At 38.4% G+C, this 21,015-nt stretch overlaps 2 protein-coding genes and 1 non-coding gene across 3 annotated transcripts; 2 read left to right on the top strand and 1 right to left on the bottom strand.

Moving 5' to 3' along the window:
* Positions 1-2,481: 2,481 nt before the first annotated feature.
* LOC140562921 (cornifelin homolog B-like) lies at positions 2,482-4,095 on the top strand. Its single transcript, XM_072688785.1, has 3 exons — positions 2,482-2,584; positions 3,182-3,336; positions 3,973-4,095. The coding sequence occupies exons 1-3, from the start codon at positions 2,482-2,484 to the stop codon at positions 4,093-4,095; spliced, it is 381 nt and encodes a 126-aa protein (XP_072544886.1).
* Positions 4,096-8,812: 4,717 nt separating this feature from the next.
* Positions 8,813-10,453, top strand: LOC140562922 (cornifelin homolog B-like). Its single transcript, XM_072688788.1, has 3 exons — positions 8,813-8,915; positions 9,747-9,901; positions 10,328-10,453. The coding sequence occupies exons 1-3, from the start codon at positions 8,813-8,815 to the stop codon at positions 10,451-10,453; spliced, it is 384 nt and encodes a 127-aa protein (XP_072544889.1).
* Positions 10,454-15,745: 5,292 nt separating this feature from the next.
* On the bottom strand, positions 15,746-15,906 carry LOC140563149 (U1 spliceosomal RNA). Its single transcript, XR_011980380.1, has one exon. It is a non-coding gene; the product is annotated as a U1 spliceosomal RNA (small nuclear RNA).
* Positions 15,907-21,015: the final 5,109 nt, after the last annotated feature.

The raw sequence follows: 21,015 nt of genomic DNA on the forward strand, positions 1-21,015 counted from the left end.
TGACCATCGTTATCAGCATCATCTTATAAACCATTCTTATCACCATCACTATCATCGTCTCTATACCTATGAATATGTAGGTTTAAAATGACCAGTTGTTATATTCTATACAGTACTTACAGACACTACTCATAATACTGTGCTGTAAGTGTGTTGTTCTGCCTATAAAAGCACCAAATACCATTAGAATAAATAGAAGTAAACATAAATACTGTAGTCAGTTGTCAGAATGTGTTGTTGTTTGTCAGTGAAGTTGCTGATATGTTGGTAAGACTGATACAGTTAGAAGAGCACAGGTTTGGTTGCTGACGTCTCTGTGATCTCCAGACACTGTATGGATTTGCTCGGCCCCACCAGCAGCTCCCCTGATTAACTTTAATTAAGAATTAATTAGATAAACTAAGGACTGGCTCGTTGCTGTGACCGTCCTTTAAAACAATGTTTGTTTGTTTGTTTTCCATATTTCAGATAAATAACTTTACTTTTTTTTTTTACATAAAATGATATGTATGAAAGATATGTATGAAAATATTACTCAGTAAATATTACAATGTAACAGTATACACCTTGTATATACCTTTGATCAGATATAACCACTAGAGTGAGCTGTTGACAGTATAATGTAGTAAAATTGGGCTCAATTCAGAATTGGGTTACAATGACAGTCTTTCTCCTGAAGAGGGCAGCATCGCATTAACCAAAATCACCTCAGAGACTCTAGTGAATGTATTTTACAGCCAAAGTGGATGACTTGAGATGTTAATGAGACTATCTGTCTGTCTGACTATCTGTTTCTATCTGTGGTCTAAGCAAATTTTGCATTGCCCAGTTGGATTTAAAATGATTAAAAGTCAAATGTATTGAAACATACACTAAATAAAAGCACAGTGACTATTGCCACTCAATATAAGACTGCAGATGGTTTTATGACTTTAATTTATGTTTAATTTTCTATGTTTTCTATATTATTATGGATTAAGATTGAAATAATGATGATCCTTTATTATTACATTTACATTTATGGCATTTAGCAGACGCTCTTTTCCAGAGCGACTTACAAAAGTGCTTTGCTATTTACCCAAGAAAAACCTCAGCTAGTTAGAATTGACTGATAGTTCAAAGATACCTCTAAGCTTTAGACATTACTAAACACAAGTCAGTAAGGTGACCATAGTACTCTGCTATTCGTACTCTGCTATTATTATTATTATTGATATTCTTAGTATTTTGTTGTTATTGCTATTTTATATCTCCAGTATTTCATTACAACATTCAGCCACCAGAGAGAGTTTTAAAAATACTGTGTAGGCCAGTCATGTAGAAAAAAACTGTATGCTGTCACTTTTCTTCATTTTACTGACAGTCTGTTAGTATTGACAGTATGATAATAGCCAATAATCCTTCACTATCACTTGAGAAGACACATTGTCTTTTCCTTTCCTCTCCACTTAGATCATATGTTGGTCTAAACCAGCTCTCAACACACCTGCAAACATAAACCAAGCTATTGGGAACACTGAACAGTTGGCACAGGTGTGTGTTAGCAGCTGGGCCTGGTCATGAGCTTTCTGAATATCTCCAGGTCCAGAATCAGTTATGAAAGTTCAATTCTCCCACTAATTACTTCCTCTTTAGGTGTGCTAATTAATAACAAGAGAAGATATGAGAATGAGAATATGATGGGAAAGTATTTTTATCATTTAAAAAATGAAATCCTTCGACTCTAAAGGTATGAGTACTTCTACTTAAGTACTGTATCTTCAACAGCTGCTCAAAGCTAGAGAAAGTTATTAAAACATTATGGGCCGATTTTCCAGGCAGGGATTAAGCCTAGTCCGGCACTACGTCCTTTCAATAGAGGTGCAGAAGTAAGCTTGTGTCTCTTGAAATTCTGTCCCTTCAGTCATTCACTAAGTAAGCCCAAATTCATCTGAATGCAAGGGTACACCCTTATTGTGTTCATCTCTAAATCTATTGATAAAAATGCTAAAGAATGCACCTGTCCAACCAGCTGTGGGGCAGTTAAAATGCCAAAGGATTTTTATCTTTTGAGAACATGCTACACAGTCTGTGTAGACACACGTGTGTAAGGTGGCGTGCGTGTGTGTGTGTGTGTGTGTGTGTGTGCACATTCATCATATAAAGGCACACGTTCTTGCACTCTAGGATTCAGTCATTCTTACCTCAGTCTTCCAGACCTTCTAGCTGTCTCCTCTGCCTGGACACATCATTCTGGTAAGACACCACACACACAGTGAACTGATCAATGAGCTTATTTAGCACAGCAGACTGGGACAGGCTTCATGCTTAATACTAGAATGGCTTATTACTGACATTTTTCACATATTACTGTAGTTTGAAAATGTAATATTGAAAATGTTTCTGCAAATGATATTTTTTAGTAAAATCAAACATATTTATTTTTCAAAAAATTATCTCTTTTTCCTTTTTCCTATTTATCCCCATTTTAGACAATCAACTATGGCAACCAAGATGGTCATCCAGCAGCCCAAGCCACTAGTGGTAGCTCCGGGTTCAGACCAGTGGAGCTCCAGCATCTGCGAGTGTGACAATGTTAATGACTGTAAGTGAAAGCTGGACCTTCAGTAGAACTGGTCATACTTCATCCTCGTCCTGGTTTTGAGTTGTACTGAATACAGTACTGCTCTATTATTCTTTCTAGTCTTTGTACGCAGTACAGATTTTCCAATAAGTGTCTTTATAGTCATTATATTTATACACTTTAGAGTAGAACAGTAAGTAAGTTCCTATATCCCAGTAAGTTGCATATCCCAGCTTTAGAAAGTTAGGGTCAGAGTGCAGGGTGAGCTATGTGACAACATGCCCTGAGGAAAGTGGGTTGAGTGCCTTGCTTAAGGGCCTAACAGTGGCAGCTGAGTGGACAATCCTGTGACACGGGTATTGAACCCAATAACCACTGAGCCACCACTTTAAATGAATTCTATAGCTCTGCATCAAAGTGCTGCATTCAATTTACTCAGATCATATGTATGTAAATTTCTACAAGGAATAAATTCTATATTATCAAATACATATTTGTGTGAATATAGTATTCATGTGAAAACAGTGTAGTGATTTATTAAATTTACTTTTTTCTGTGCATTATGGAAAGTAATGGCGGACTAATCAGTTATGTGTGTGTTTGTGTGTGTGTGTACAGGTTGCTTTGCATTGTGGTGCTTCCCGTGCTTTGCCTGCATCACGGCTAGAGACCACGGCGAGTGTTTGTGTCTGCCTCTGCTGGAGAGCTTTGGCCTCATCCCCCCCATTACCATGGCAATGAGGGTGTCTGTCAGACGCACCTATGGCATTGAGGTAATCTTCAAACTGGGTCTTTCATTTAGGCAGTGATTACATGCAGCTATGTGCTAAGTGTCATAGTCAAATATAGTACTACAGTTATATCACAATGTATAATCACCAAGCCCTGGAAGTGTTGTTTAGAGAGATTCTTTCATGCTTGCTTACCATTTATGTCATTTTTGCTTGGGCAATAAGTCTTTATTTGTATATATGCAAATAAACATACAAACAATACACTATACTGTGATGAATTTAATCCTAATGGAGACACTATTGTGAACTAATTGATAACCATTTGGTTAAGCATATCTTGTGGAGTCCCACAAGGTTCTATTTTAGGGCCAATGAAACTTACAGTATGTTACATACGAGAGCAGTGTAGTTATGAGAGTGAAGAACTGAAGTGTGGGCTTACACACAGGGTCTAGGGGACTAGAGTAAATTAGGCAAGCTATTAGTGGAGATGAACAAATCCATACAGTGCCTGGAGTTCACAGAGAAGTCAGCGCCCAATACACCAATAAGTTACCTTTACAAATGACCTAAAGCCAGAGCAGAATTTAGAGTTTCTCTATACTAGTGCTTCACTGGCTGATAGTTGGTCTGTCTAACCATAAGCTAATCATTCTGCCTCTGCTCTTTCACTAGGACTCCATATGTAATGACTGTGTGTACGCCTGTTGCTGCGGCCCATGCTCCTGGTGCCAGATACGACGTGAGCTGAAGGCCCGTCAGCATCCTGTCACTCTCTTCCACAACCGAGCCAAGTAATCAGCACTCTCATCATTGTCACCACCAGCACCACCTTCATCATCAGGATAATTGTTTACGTTCTCAGGATCCTCCAAGAGACAACAGAGACACTGGCTGCAATGCATCCATTGTACGAGCTAATCTGTCAAGTGACCTTTCGACCCAAAACGTGCTGCTCCAATCTTGTCACACTCTCATCACTGATCTGGTATGAGCTTCAGCATTCCAGAGAAGTTGACCGCTTTGCTTTTGCTGTTTGGGGTTCAGGTCTGAGGTATGAGGGAGTGATGTGACTCTAGCGTCTGGCCCTCAGTCAAACTGCTCAACTCAAATATATGAAGACGGGAGTCTCCTAAACAGAATGCAATATGTAAAATACTGTGTGCTTACTTAGGGTATTTATATCGTTTTCTTTCCAACAGTACTATTTAATTCACTACAAGTTGGTGTTTGTTGTGCTGATTTCTAAAGGTCCTTCTTTACCCCTTAAACTGCAGGCATATTATTCAATTAAGTAATACTATTACTAGGAATTATTTGGTAAATAATATGTAAGTAATGTATTGACAAGGCTGATGAATTGATGTGTGGGCACACATACAGACCCTTGCAGTTTAAGGGAGTCATTGTGTTTCAAATTCACTGGCAAAAAAGTTTGTCTTTGAAGTTTTGTACGTATTGGAATATAATGACAGACAGCCAAATAAAACATTGCTGTAAAACACATTCTCTGGTTCTTTGCAGTCAATTTGTTCATGACACAAAACTATCAGAAGACTCAGACCACATGTATTACATGCAGTATATTCATAACATCTAACCATCATTCTATTCTCCAAACCTCAAGAGCTCAGTGTCACATATATACATATGGAGGTGCAACGTTTTAGCTTAACAGCAATACATACATACACACACACACACACACACACACAACATACCATGAACATACCATTTTAAAGGCAAATGCTAGAGTGACCATAATTTTTTTTTTAAAGAAAAGGACAAGAGGACAGGGGTATCCAGCATAGTTAGGGTGTCATGGCTAGGCCTGAGTAAAACCATAGTAATGTGTATGTGTGAGGGTGGACATATGATGTCAATATTATCCATTAATACATACACATTTACTCATTTAGCAGAACCAATAGTCAAGTCAAGTCAAGTCAAGTGGGTTTATTGTCATTTCAACTACATACAGAGTACACAGTGAAACGAAACAACGTTCCTCCCGGACCATGGTGCAACATAGACAGTGCATACAAGACACAAGTGCAACACAAACAAACAAACAAGTGCGGACAGACAACACAGTACAATAAATATTCAACACAATAAATATTCTTAATAGCCTATAGACCAAATAATCTCTTGTTAGTAACTTAGGCCTATATATATATATATATATATATATATAGAGAGAGAGAGAGAGAGAGAGAGAGAGAGAGAGAGAAAGAGAGAGAGAGGGAGGGAGAGAGAGAGATGGGGGGGGGGGGGTCCTACTTCTGTAAATCATTATTTACATGCAAAACCCTTGTACTTCCAAAATGGCAACTATACATTCTTTTCCAGATTTTTACTGAAAAGAAATTGGATTTAGGTGGGCGGAGGCCCCCAGGTGTGTCACATATAGTTAGACACAACTCTGACAACTGTTTGAATAACAATAGCCTTATAAAGCTGCAGTGTGAGGCAATCCTACAGCAATTCCTCTCTTTGGAGACTGAAACAGTTGTATGTTTGGGACACCCCGCTGCCAAGAATGGAGGGCCATGTTGCAGCTGTGACCTTCCAAACATCTTTGCCAACAAAAGTTTTGACTGAATGATAGCTTACTAACACTCTGTCTACCACCATATAATCTCTGTTGCCGGACGTCATATTGCAGACATGATGTTCTCCTGATATATTTAAAACAAACACATGCACTTTCAACACGCTGAAGCAAAGCAAGTCAATCATAAGACCAGGAACTGATTCATATGCATAAAAACATTCTGTAATACTTTCAGTTTTATGCATATAGTAATTAAACAGAAACGTAAGCAGGTCTTTACAGTCTTGATCAGCATGTACTGTAATGAGGAAGTTCCGTTAGTTTTTTTTTTTTTTTAAGAAGTCTATAGATTTCGTTTTCCTTTTCGTGTTTTATACCAGTGGTTTGTATCCTGGCTGACTACTTCAACCAGCAGTGTAATATAAAAACACACACTGCCACCTCTGTAGTATTATAGATCAGCTTAAGAGCATGTCACTGTTATAAGATCTTGTTAAACGCAGTTGTAATTAACAAGGTTATTGTTCTGTTCTCTCTCAATATCTGTATGCAACTGAAATTCATAATTATTTAATAAACCCTAGACTCCCTAGTCAGCAATAGGGTATCTATAGTAAGCTAGGTATGCTAAATGCTGAAGACAGGAATTACAGTACAATGGTGCTATACATAAACAATACTCTACTGTAAATAAACATAAGCAATGTAACCTCTGTATATACACACAAACAGAGCACTCTCCTGTGTATTCTGATTAATTGTGAGTTAAGTGAACTGGCATCACTACTCTGGAGAAACTGAGAATTTCTGTAATTTTGAGGGTCACGTTTTTTTACAGAAAAAAAACTTCAGCTAGTCTAGAACCTGTCTGTGAAGATTCTTCAAACTTTTGAAAGGATGCTCTGCATTCCTGCATATCCGCTACAAACCTGGCTCTCCAAAGAACCAAACATTGAAAAGGTCATTACAGAACCACCAAAAAAGGTTCTTCTATGATATTACTCTAATGAACTGTTTCGGGCACCAAGTCCAACATTTACAATTACAAATTTTATGATCCCATAAATATGGTCTCCTTTTGGCAGCTCAAACAGCAGGTTTAGAACAGTGGCAGTGGCAGTTATTGAGACCGTTGGTGACTTTTCTGCACTATATGCGACCTCAGCACTGTGACCCCAAGTCATAAACTTAGCATGGTCTGTAATATCACCCACAGTTGATGGTGGAATATCTAGAAGAAAAAGAAATCACCAAATGACTTGCAAACGTGCAATGGTGCCATTCTATTAAACCACCCATTCGTTCTCTAATGTGTGTAAAGGCAGACTGCATAGCTAGATGCTTGATTCTCATACACCTGTGGCAATAAGACTGAATAAAACACACCTTAATTCATTGATTAAGAGGTTTGTCCCAATACGTTTTATTTGTATATCTATTTAGTGCATATTCTATTTAGTCTGTTGAATCTCATGTGGCCTTATGACCAGGTTAGGTATTTAAATAGCACAAAAGTAAATCATTTAAACTGTAAAACCTTAAACTGTTAGTACTAGTTTAGTTTAATTTCCCCACTGTGGGACCCACTGTGAGAATTTCCCCACTGTGGGACTAATAAAGGATTATCTTATTATCTTCTGTTAATTGGAAGTAACCTGGTCATTTTCAGAACAGCAACTAGCGTGTTACAGAAATTAGTGTTCTTGTAAATTACTGCATAAGAACATGCTATAATCATAGGCCTATTATCACAGGGTCAAGGATTCTAGGGCACTACTGAAGCAGAGAGGTTAACCCTTTAAAAACTAAATCGGCAGGGCAAAAGTGTTCTATTACCAGAGAATAGCTCCACCAGTTTGTACAGAAGTTACTGAGTAATACATCTTAGTGTGTAATAAGCTGTTCTGCATTAAGGGCCCAACAGTAGCAGCTGCAGAGCTGGCTATTGAACTCACAGACCCTCATCCGCCGCGACACCACTGTTAAATGATATTTTTTTTAAATGGGTACATCTCATGCACTTGTACACCTGTCTCCTTAAGGTTGTAAGAATGCTTAAACTATCAAGATAGAATGTCCATAGCTCACGTTCTGAAGGCGCCAAATATGCGTCTTCAGAATGTGGTGTTCTTTTTGTCCTGAGAAGTATGCGATCTGCGTCTACTGACCTGTCTGATTAACAGAACAGATAATGCATTTCACCAAACGATTAGTGGCCACTGACAATTTCTATTATGTCATTAACTTTACATTACAGATACAGCATCTCAGCACCAAAAAACAACCACATGACATGACATAATGTACCCTTTGGGTACTTTTTGCTTTCATAAAGTCAAAACACAACTCTGACCACTGACACACCTTGTAAAAAAAAGTACCTTATGCTTGTGCCGTGGAGTGGGAATGCCATTACCCACCCAATCTATTGATCTGGCATTTTTCTCAGTGTCTACATCACTTACGTGCACCTGTCTGGCAGAACCAGTTACTGAAAAGCCTTTCTTTGATAAGCATCCTGCAGCCTGCACGTACACATGCATGCTGTGTGCCTGTGGGTGCATGTGTCTGTGTGTCCCTGTGATGCATGCTGACCTCCATGCATCCACGTGAAGGCATCTTCACATTCCAGACCAAACCTCACCTGCTCTTAAATAAAGAGGCCCAGTCGGCCTTACAGAGTGTCATTCTGCTGTAGGAGCTGTCCTCAGGTTCATCTTACAGGTAAGACATAAGGAACTGAGCAGGTGCAGAGGGATTAGATAAGATTTTACTCTGGACTTTACAGCCTACAACTGTATATTAGAGTTAAACAGTACGTTATTAATATATTATGGTACGTTTTGGATTATGTTAGATGTTAAAAAGCTAATGACATTTTTTGCAAATTCTTATTGTCAGTGACCATTTTAAAATGTATGATATGTGTGTGTCTCTTTGTCCTTTAAAGTTTTCACCATGGCAACCAAAATGGTTATCCAGCAGCCCAAGCCACTGGTAGTGGCAGCGGCATCGGATCAGTGGACCACCAGCATCTGCGAGTGTGAAAGTGTTAATGAATGTAAGTTGAAAAAAACTGTGTATGCCTTACTGATGCTTACGTATACTCTACTGGGGCTCCATATTCTACCCAGGGGCACCATATGGGATGGTGGGAGGGGAGTTGGTTGGTGGGGGAGTTAGGACAGTGACTAACAGTGGCCCTAACAATGTATTAATTACGCATTTGAGTTGTGGGGATCAGTGTAATGTCTTTTCATGGGACCCAAACTCCCTGGCAGCAGCCATGATTGTACTGTATTATATAGCTAGATTTAAAGGGCCAATGTTCTTAACTTGTCTTGTGTTTTGTGTTAGTTTACACAGTCATTATTCATGTTTACATGACTAGTATCCTATTTATAGACTAGAATTGATCAGCCTGTGTGTTTAAGACTAGTATATCTATATTGACTGATGTAGCTTTACTGTGCCTCATTAAAAAAAACGACTGGATTGAAACACTCCCTATACCTACTATGAGTGGGCACGGCTAAACTACTGTCCCTTAAATAGGTAGATATAATATATATGTATTGGTAAATCATTTTGGAAGCTTATTTTGTGTATGTGGACTTAGTCGACTGGCGAGTGAACAGTACAGTAATGTTGAAGTGTTGACAGTATTGGCATTCTACATTAACCTGTTATTTCAAAAGAGCAATGATTATGCCATAATATAGATACACTAGCACAAAGCATAGGTTTAGCAACAGGATACTGATTTAGACTCAACAAAAGAAGTATTCAGAACATTAATATCAGAAAGTAGCACACTGTACATTATAGCTTATGCACCCTGACATACCATTATAACTGAGGATTATCTTAAAGCCTGTATGTGTGTTTCTAGGCTGTTTCTCCGTATGGTGCTTCCCTTGCTATGCCTGCATCACAGCACGAGACCATGGCGAGTGTCTCTGCCTGCCTCTGCTAGACTCGTTCGGCATCATCCCCCCAGTCACACTCTCCATGAGAGTGTCCATGCGCCGGCGCTACGGCATCACGGTAAGACCAGTCAGAACGTTGAAAAGTTGAAAGGTTGCACCTTTGCTAAAGACCTCATGTTATCTTACTTACAACAGTTTAGAACTTACTTAGAACAGCTTAATTAAAATTAATTATTTAAATAATTAATAATAATGAATAATTATAAATAAAACTATTCGGAAAAAAGACACACATCTGCTGTTCATTTAAATGGGGTCATGCATGTACATTTATGCAAACTTTTAAGGAACTGAGATTTAGGATTCAAGGATAGTTCCTTGTTCATATTCAAATAGCCATAGGAGATATTATCTTTCTGATTATTAGGCTACAGTACAGGTACGGTCAGTCACATTTGCAGCTAGGATGTAAGGTTAAATACAGGTAAAATACTTTGGTAATCTGTTACTCTTGGGTAAACCTGTACCTCTCCTACACTTGCAGGACACCATTTGCAACGACTGTGTATACGCCTTCTTCTGCGGCCCATGCAGCTGGTGCCAAATCAGGCGTGAGATGAAGGCCAGGCTTCATCCAGTCACATTCCTGAACAACAGGCCAACTGGCTAAACAGCTGCCTAAGCAAAGGCCCAAATCATCTTCATCATCATCCTCCTCATTGTCATCACCATCATCATCATCATCACCACCATCACCCTCATTATAACTGGCATCATTGTCATCAGCAACATAAATGAAGAGCATGCCTCTACTCCTCTCTCTGAAGTCTGAAGTCTCGACCATCCCTCGTTTCCATTGATCTTAACTGATCTTCAGTTTGACAGAGCAGAAGCATTGGCTAATCGCTTGCTTGGGTTGTGGACCTCTGCTCATGAATGAAGACTGGAGCCTCCTGATCAGATAACATGTACACTAATAAAAAAGGGTTTTTGGCAGCACCATTAAGAAAAAAAAACATCTTTGAGAACTCTCCAATGGGTGTATCTTTAAAGAACCAAGTTTAAAGAACCTCGACACCCATACAAATGTTCTATTGCAATGTGATGTTTTTTTCTGTACGACCAAGTCAAGCCAACCGTTTTAGGAGCTTTATTTTTAAGAGTGTACGGCATTGTATTATACTTATTACCTTATAGAATTAACAAAGGCACATATATTTAGATCATTCAGTTTAATTAAGTGTTTAACTAAGAGTGTTGGCATTTACCAACCTTTAGCCATTACCTTCATTTAGATCATTTTTGCTCTAACCACTGATGTTTTTAATAGGAAATGATCCATTAACATTGTAGTATTTATAGGTTTGATGATCCTTCAAAAATCAAAGCTGTTCTTTATGACAGTTTTTCCCCAACCAATGTAAACTCTTTTTTTTGTTTTTGTTTTTGCAATAATTATCAATAAAAGTGTTTGAAAAAATAAATAAGTTCTCATTCCTGTTTATTTAAAAGAGGTCATGTAAGCTAGGGTGAGCATATTTTAAGTAGGCCTAAGTTGTACAGGGTGGGCCACTTATTTGGATACACCTAAATAAAATGGGAATGGTTGGTGATATTAACTTTCTGTTTGTGGCACATTAGTATATGGGAGGGGGAAAACTTTTCAAGATAGGTGGTGACCATGGTGGCCATTTTGAAGTCGGCTATTTTGGATCCAACTTTAGTTTTTTCAATGGGAAGAGGGTCATGTGACACATCAAACTTATTGAGAATTTCACAAGAAAAACAATGGTGTGAGGTTAACATGTGAGGAGAACGCAGTATCCGGGTCATTGCAGCAGATTTTAATGCAAGACACCCTACAAGACCACCTCCCATGCTACAGTTAGCAAACTGCTTGCCAAGTTTCGTGAAACTGGTTCAGTGTTGGATTTGCCAAAATGTGGATGCATGAAAACTGTCACTAATGAAGAAACATCAGTGGCTGTCCTAGCTTCATTCAGCAAGAGCCCACAGCGTAGCACTCGCCGCATGTCACTGGAGAGTGGCATCAGTCGAACATCTCTTCGGTGGATATTAGCTACTCACAAATGGCACCCTTACAAACTCCAGCTCCTGCAGCATCTCAACGAGGATGACCCAGATCGGTACACTGAATTTGCAGAATGGGCAAAACAAAAATTGAAACAGGACCCTCAGTTTACACAGAACATTTTGTTCAGTGATGAGGCAAACTTTTATGTGAATGGTCAAGTTAACAAACAAAACCACCGCTATTGGTCTGACACTAACCCACATTGGATAGATCCCTCCAAGACTGTTGGAACACAGAAATTGATGGCATGGTGTGGTATATAGGGTACAAAGATAGTGGGGCCATTCTTCATCAGTGGAAACCTCAAGGCCACTGGATATTTGAAATTGCTACATGATGATGTGTTTCCCTCTTTATGAACTGAAGCTGGCACATTCCCTGAGTTTTTCCAGCAAGATGGTGCACCACATTATGGGTGTCAGGTCCGAGCATTCCTAGATGAACAGTTTCCTGGAAAGTGGATTGGTCGTCGTGGGCCAGTTGAATGGCCCCCAAGGTCTCCCAATCTGACCCCCTTAGACTTTTATCTTTGGGGTCATCTGAAGGCAATTGTCTATGCTCTGAAGATACAAGATGTGCAGCACCTGAAACTACGAATACTGGAAGCCTGTGCTAGCATTTCTTCTGCGGTGTTGCTATCAGTGTGTGAAGGGTTGCATTGACAATCCAACACAATGGGCAGCACTTTGAAGCACACCATTGTTTTTCTTGTGAAATTCTAAATAAGTTTGATGTGTCACATGACCCTCTTCCCATTGAAAAAACTAAAGTTGGATCCAAAATGGCCAACTTCAAAATGGCCGCCATGGTCACCACCCATCTTGAAAGGTTCCCCCCTCCCATATACTTATGTGCCACAAACAGGAAGTTAATATCACCAACCATTCCCATTTTATTTAGGTGTATCCATATAAATGGCCCACCCTGTAAAACCATGAAGGTGTGTGTGAGGGTGGGAGGGAGTTAATATTCCTAAAGTCTAATGAACTAGTTAATGAACACTAATGCATAAATATTTACTCATTTACCAAAACTAACAAATAACCTTAATAGCCTATATGGCCAAATCATCTCCTTTCATTACAGCTCGAGTTGAAAAGGGCAGGGCAGGGCTGCCAATTGTCCCTTAAAATAGAACGGAATCATCTTGCAAAAAACAGTCATCCCATAAAAAACAGAAATGTCCCGTAAAAAATGGAAACCAAAAACCTCAGGATGCATGAGGTCAGTTTTGTATAGATAAACCCTGTTGCTCTCCCTCAGCCGCTCTGACATGTCATGTTTCACTACCCAAACAGAGCCCTTCACATTAAACAATTCTCACCACCTATGAGAAGCATTGTCAGCATTGCTAGGATAGGCCTAACTGAGGAGCAAGATTTAAAAAAGGCCATCTCCAAGCTTGGTCCACCACTTAACAGAGAAGATTACAGAAATACAGAGGGGAATGGGAAAATGACTAACAGCAGCTGGAATGTATAAGAGAGAGAGTGTAGACAAGGCCAGCTGCACTTCCTGCCACCTGGTTTTCTCCACAGTAGTCGGAGGCTGAGCAGTTTGTATTGGCAATAGATCAGACACTGCTATGTAAAGGGTGAAGCTGATTTAGAAGATTTAGCTCTTTTTCCAGAAAAGTGGCAGCAGTGTAGAAGTGTGTGTGTTTCCATTTCAAAAACCACCTGTTATATATCATTAGAAGTATCTGAGATACAAACATTGGTTAAAACAGTTAATAAAAATAAAATATATTTATAAAATAACACAGACATGAACTCACCGCAAATCCTCTGACATTTTACGCATTTTAGAAACCATAACTGGAAGCATTTTTTTTACATCCCAAAAAGAGGGCATGTCAGGGAACAAGTTGGCATATGGTCACCCAATGTAAGCAGCTTTTTCAATACGCAAATCATTAAGGAATGGAAAAATGGAACGCCTTAATCATATTCAAATAGCCATAACAGCTATTTACCTGTCCTATTAGGCTATAGTACAGGTACAGTCAGACACATTTGCAGCTAGGAGTCGACCACCCAGAATTACAGGACAGGTAAGTAGAAGCTATTTTTCATATGATTTCCATTTTCAGTAACTTCATTATTCAGTCATTATACACTTTTATATGAATATGTTTTCAATTTCAGTGAAATATAAAAAAAGTTTTATCATTGTGGAGGGAAAATATTCACCAGTCTAGAAGTTACCACTACCACTTATTCTAAAAAGGTGAAAAATGTTTGACAATGTCCCTTGACATTATGCCATGATGAGATAATGAGATATTCAATGTTATTCACTTCACTTGAACAATGTTTGACAATGTCCCTTGACATTATGCCATGATGAGATAATGAGATATTCAATGTTATTCACTTCACTTGCCAATATTTTGGCTGATCAGTGTATACGAATAATGATTTTGCTGCTATTTTAATTAACCTTTCAAATCCGTATACATTCGTCTGCTCCCTGCTATTCGAAATGTTCCATAGAGTTGGTCTTGAACAATTTTTTTTCAGGGAGAAAGTAGTATATGGCTATTGCAATCTGAATATTTGTTGTTGTTTTTTTCGTTTCTTAAAGGTTCGGTTCTGGGTCCTGTTTTATTCACAATATAAATAGTACTGTAAAACCTATATGCAGATAATGAGGAGCATTCATTGTTACATCAAATCTGTGCATCTGTTTTTTTAACCAGTATAATGGCCATGCTGGCGCAAAATGTGGTCATTCAGCAACCCCCATCCATGTCTGTTGTTGCCGTCAGACCAAACCAGTGGAGCACAGGCATCTGCGACTGTTTCGATGACTGCCAAGTCTGTGAGTTTCCTTGCTTAATTTAATGTCCACAGCCTATCTAATGTACATTTCTTTTATATAAATTTGCCATTATATTAAAGTAAAGGTAAAAAATAGATATACACATATATATAGTTATGAAAGTATAAAAAAAAAAAAACAAAGTCACAAAACTAGTTGACTGGTATTATGTGATCTCAATATGAATATACATGTTGCCAGATGGCCTCAGAGAACATACTTAAACAAACAGCATCATAAAGACCAAGGACCTGTCAATACAAGTCCATCTTAGAGCTGAATCAATCAGAGATTGGTTACAAATAAAAAGAAAATCACTACAACTACAAACATCCCATTATAGCCATTATTTAAAAACGGACAGAATTTGACACAACCTCAACTATCATTTAAAATATTACTGAAGTAGAGCAGAAAAATGTATCATGAGTTAAGATGAAGTTGTGCCAAAAAACATGAAAAAACTGAATATATTTCCCATTATTGAAAGAAATGTCAAGAAATGTACTTTCTCATAGCACTATATATAACTCCTGCACATGCATAACCATCAGCAGTGCTCAGCAGTAGTCTATACCCATAAACAAATAAAAGTATTCTGTCTGTATGAGTCATTATCTGTCAAATAATGATACATCATACAGAAGTACAAATGTAGCAGATTAAAAAAACTACTTATGTCAAAAGTAAATCTGCAAAAAAAGACTTTGACCTGAGCTCATATAACTGTGTAAATGTCACTAGTTATACCCACACTCAAGTACCGATCAAATCTGCATCTTTTGTGTGCTATATTGAAGAGATATTTTAATTTCTGTCAAAATGTTAAAATGCTTAATGTAGCTGTAAGGAACATTGAGTCCAAAAACACAAAATGACTACAGCAGATTTTTTTCCAAAAACACCTCCAGGAAAAAAAAGTTTTACGATGCTTAAAAATAACAGAGGTTATGAAAAGAAAAGGAATTAAAGGTAAAGGTGCATGTATTTGTCACTGCACAGTGTACACTGTACAGCGAAATGTGTCCTCCACATTTAACCCATCTGTGGTAGTGAACACAGTCCCCCACTACCAGAGATTATGCAGTCGAGATTCCCACATTTGGGGAATTCGCAGGGGTCAGCACAACCGGAGTGCAATGGCTGAGCCTCACCCTGGGTGAACCACCTTCTTGATCATGGTATCTCCCCTGCCAGGTAAGTAGAGAAAGAATGTGAATGCACATTATTGCTGGCTCATTCTCTTGCTCTCCTTTCTCACCATATCTTCTCATCTCCCTGAAAAATTGCAAACAGCTCACGTCTCAGCCCCACTAATCCATCAGCTTCTCACAGTTTGGTGATCGGTATGAACAGGTGCTCTCAAATGCCCCTCCCAACTCTAATAACCTGTCCCCTCCAGTCAAAAGTCATCACACTTTGTTTTGAAGGCTGTCCTCAGCCTGTACCTGTTCCTTTTCCTAGACTCCAGGATTTCACAACATGTTATGACAATAATGGATAATACTGTACATTTGGGGTACATTTTGCTTACTTTGTTCAAATGTGCACGTCATTTCCATACAGATCAAATATTGTACATCATAGCATTGAGGTCAAAAGTACGTAAAGTCAAAGAGAAAACTGTGTTGATGTAATATGTCTTATTTGTGAGGAAATTATTTAAATCAGGTTAATTCAGATAAAACAGACACAACAGTGTTTTAGCCGTGTACACAATGATGAAGTTATGACCGTATGAGGACCATAAGACACTACCTGAACTAACACTCTTTAAGGTGTCTTAAGACGACAAGGCCTCAGGGTCACTAAGATCTTGTGAAGATAAACAATGCAGTGGAAAAAGCCAGTGGTTGCCAGGTTGGACAAGCTAAACAGATATCTCGCCATAACCTGCTGCACAAACTGCAGATTAAATGATCTGATAAATAAAGTTATTAAAGCTATTCAGGGATGGTCATGGAAAGAGACAAACGCATCACAGATGTAGTGAAATGAACTAATCCCCATATTTCAAGAGTACTTAATTGTGCACTAATCTTGCTCTTGTTAAGGGCTTGTGATCACACTTAACCTTTTAGTCTGTAAAGCCACGCTTCAGTTTTTCACTTTCATCGCCATTGACATTTTAACATTAGATCCATAGGCCCTAAAATAGGACCCTGGGGTACTCCACAAGATATTATTCAATCATTTACAATAGTTTCTGCATTAGGATTACAAACTGAATAATAAAAGTTAGGGTTCAAGGTCTTAAATCTTAAGGATGATGTTGTATTTAGGAAGTAAGCAGATCCAGCTTAGTAAGAAAGATTTTTCACTGTCCCGTTTTCAGTATTTATGCATACATTTGACCTGAAGTCCAAAAAACTAGTTAAAGTATCCTGGACCCAAGACAGCAAAACAGCCCTGAACCATGGTACTGCCACCCCCATGCTTCACGGTTGGGATGAGTGCTGGAATATTGGAATGCAGTTTGTTTTTTGTCAAGCAAAATGCTTTTCATTTCATTATTGTCCTTCTTCAGAACATTCCTCCAGACGTCTGGCTAATCAGTGAGCAAACTGCCTGGTGATTTTTTTCAGAGATCATCAGGGATCTCCTGTGTTTTAGGAATGACACACTTTAATAAACCCATGAGGTAAATTTCAGACATTGATAGTAAAGACCCAAGCTCTTGAAACACAGGAGGGCCTTCTAAACTCACTCTAAGTACTTTCTTACTGTGTTACTGAGGTCGTTTTTGAGGAATTTGTACTCTGCTTGAGTATTTCTATCACTACATTTCACAAGAAAAATCAGATTTTTTTACTCACTACATTTTCAAAACGGGCTCATTACTAATTGCACATGCTGCTGTTAGTAAATCTGAATCAGTGAAGATTCGGTCTCTATAAAAATTAAACTGAGTTTTGGTTCTGTAATCTGTAATCCTCTCCAGTTTAATCTTCATGAGCGTTTAATATTGATTAATTTTGCTTATTAGTTCCACCAGTTCCACCAATTAATGGTTGGAGAGGTTAATGAAGGCTGGGGTTTACAGTGGTCTGGGAAGTAGATTTTCAAATCTGATTGGATGGCTTTCACAGAGGTGAACATTTCACTGGTTTTCTGGATAACCTGCATCTTTACAATCAGTCAATTGAAACAAGTAAATATCTGGAAACAGATTAGAAGTTAAATTAGAATTTGAAGAGGAGACAGAGGTTGTTGATTTCAGATGGGTGGCATCATTTTAAATGTTGCCCATAAGCTCAAATAAATATTAAAAAAAGCAAACAAACAAAACAAAATTGAGGCATAGTCTACTAGTATTAATCAGAAAATTATTAATACTACTTGTTAGAGAATGTAATATATTACCACATTTACCATCCATGAGATGAATACCAATCTGCCAAATGGGATAGTATTTTAACTATGTTAGTTTATGTTATAAAAAAAATGCAGTTCTAGCATAAACCATTATTTACACTCAGTGGTTGTAAATATCTTTCATTTTAAAAACACATTTACTATTTTACTTTAAGTACATTTGTGAGAGTATATTTTTAAACTTGTACTTGACCATACTTCAACTTTTACCAAAGTATTTTTAAACTGAAGTATTTGGACTTAAGTGTGGGACTTATCTATCTGGTTCTGGAATGCAGTGCATGGGTTCATATGCTAAAGTGGCAAATTACAAGTGTTGGGAGTTTAACCCCTTAAAAAGCCCATGACCTACCAAATTTCTATTACCAAACAAAAGTTACTGTAGTAACCGAATACTACAGCTTGGTGTGTAATAATCCCTGTAGTGTTGAGGGGTTTACTAAATGATGCTGTTTAAATGTAGTAATATACAAGCACAACGGGACCAAACATACAATATTTTTACATGCCGAATTATTTATATATTGAAGTATATCTATGATTTCCACTCCTTTCCACAGGCTGCTTTGCTTCCTTGTGTTTCCCTGTGTTTGCCTGCAACACTGCATCAGAGTTTGGAGAGTGCGTCTGTCTGCCCATAATAGACATCTGCTGCCTCGCTTCACAGTGTGTAGGAGCCGCCTTTTACACTCCACCAATATCTATCGCCCTGAGGGCTTCTATGCGCAACCGATATGGCATTCAAGTGAGTACGGGCCTTAAAGGGACTTTCAGATTCAAAACTAGCAATTAATAGTATGTGTAGTTTTATGTAGAATTCCTCACACAGTATCGCATCCCTAGTCAGTTTACATAATTCCAATGTTTTTGTTTATCAACGTCTCTGTCATATCCTGGGTCTCTGTCACAACCTGTGGTGATAAAAAAATGTTCCAAAGCTGATCCCTTTTTTCCTATAGATGTTTCTCTGTATCTTATCACTGGATCCTCTGAATTACGAAGTGTCGGAATATAAATATTGCTATATGTACGCTAATGCTACTTCATTAGACTGGCAGACTCATGTAAATAACACACACATTAGCATGCATAGCATGCTTCACAGAGTCCTCATAAGACCAACGGTTTCTGCTCAGGCTCCTAGAAAGCTGTTTTCTGGTTTCTGCTCTGATCTTCCAGCTCTATATATTGTGATACAGTGTTTCTGTGACATTATCGATAATATCAGTAGAAAATAGTAGGACATTTTATCTTCAAATGAAAAATAAATAAATAATCTAACTTCGCCTCCACAGGGTGACCTGGCCTCTGACTGTCTGTATGCCACTTTCTGCAACGTCTGTTCTTGGTGCCAGATGTCTCGGGAGATAAAGAGACGCCGTACAACTTTCGCTATTGTCAATGCCCAGCCAACAGTCATTGCTGCCCCACCTATGGCGGTGGCCTCCCATACTACTGTGGTCTCCCAGCCTACTGTTGCAACCACAATAATTGGCTGAGGCGACGTTGGGCTTGCATCAAATCAAATTAAGCATCTTGAAGTGGAATGTTGTTTACCTTGTCAGCTGTAAGCACAGTTCATCATATTACATCTTTTAAATCACTAAAGGTTTTCTTATAATATTTTATCAAAATGTAAAAAATGATTTTGTTGGCTTCTAAAATATCTTATATGTTCTCTTACAATTCATCAGCAAGCAGGGGATCTTTTCAGATGGCCTTTGTTTGATTGATAACTTTGTCTATTATGTTAACCCATTGTCTACATGATGTTCTGTGTTTCTGTATAAAGATGTATTTTATTATTTGCTTATCTCTAACACGTTTGTTGTTGATTTATTATTATTTATTTATTATTACCGTTCTATATAGCATTGCTCTATATAATATATTGAAAAAAATAGCTGTCATGAAGAGCTAATGTAAGTACACTATATGTCCAAATGTTGAATGTTGTAGAATAGGACTCTCTGGAGTAGATAAACATAAACCTTTTGGCACCATGCCTAATACCAGGTGTGGGCTAGAGGGGTATAAACCCCTTTAACATTGGGCTGTGGAGCAGTGGAACTGTGTTCTCTGGAATGATGGTGCCCCATCCAGTACTTTTAAGATGAGTGGGGGAGTTGGGGATGAGGTGGGGTGGTGGTCACTAAATGCAATCAAATCCTCGAAACAATAAGCAATGCTCAAAAATCTGTAGAGACAGTTACTCCAACAAAAGCAGGATAAAATCTTATTTTGATACCCTTAATTTCAGAAGAAACAATAAATGAACATGTCCCAATACTTTTGTCTTTATAGTGTGAGAAGATGGATGGATTACAAAGTAATTCACAGTAGTTAGGGACAGTTACTCCAGCAAAGACAGGATAAACTCTTTTTGTCACTCAACAACACATGACAGCAAGGTGAAAGTGCTAGTGTAGCGTAGGGGCTAACAACACTGCCTTCCCTGTGGCAGTATAGGGTACGATATTCTGCCTGGCAATCACACCACACCACATTAATAAGAGTCTTTGAGCAAAACTCCAATTGTCACATTTGATTTAATTTTTAACAACAAAAAATGTATTACTTCCCCCCTTGTTTCCATAAAATGTAAAAGCTGTGTTGGCCACCATTTAGAAAAGAAGTCCCTGTGATCGTTTGGCCACACATCCACAGTTGTGGCCTCACTGAAAAGCCCAGGACAGCCTCTGTCTTCAACCCATCCATGCCAATCAACACAGAGCTTGCTGAACCCGGGAACTGAACCCGCAACCCTGTTATCAATTTCCCGGTGCTCTGACTCTAGCTGAGCCACTACTGCAGTAGAGCATAAAGGTCTTAGAAATATGTCCACTACAATGGAAAAAAGAGGATCTCAGGAGGATAGGGAAAGTTTCCTCCGGGATGACCAGCAAGACTGCATAGCAATGCTCATTGCTATCTTACAC

Source organism: Salminus brasiliensis, chromosome 9 (genome assembly GCF_030463535.1).
Source record: "Salminus brasiliensis chromosome 9, fSalBra1.hap2, whole genome shotgun sequence".
Taxonomy (NCBI): domain Eukaryota; kingdom Metazoa; phylum Chordata; class Actinopteri; order Characiformes; family Bryconidae; genus Salminus; species Salminus brasiliensis.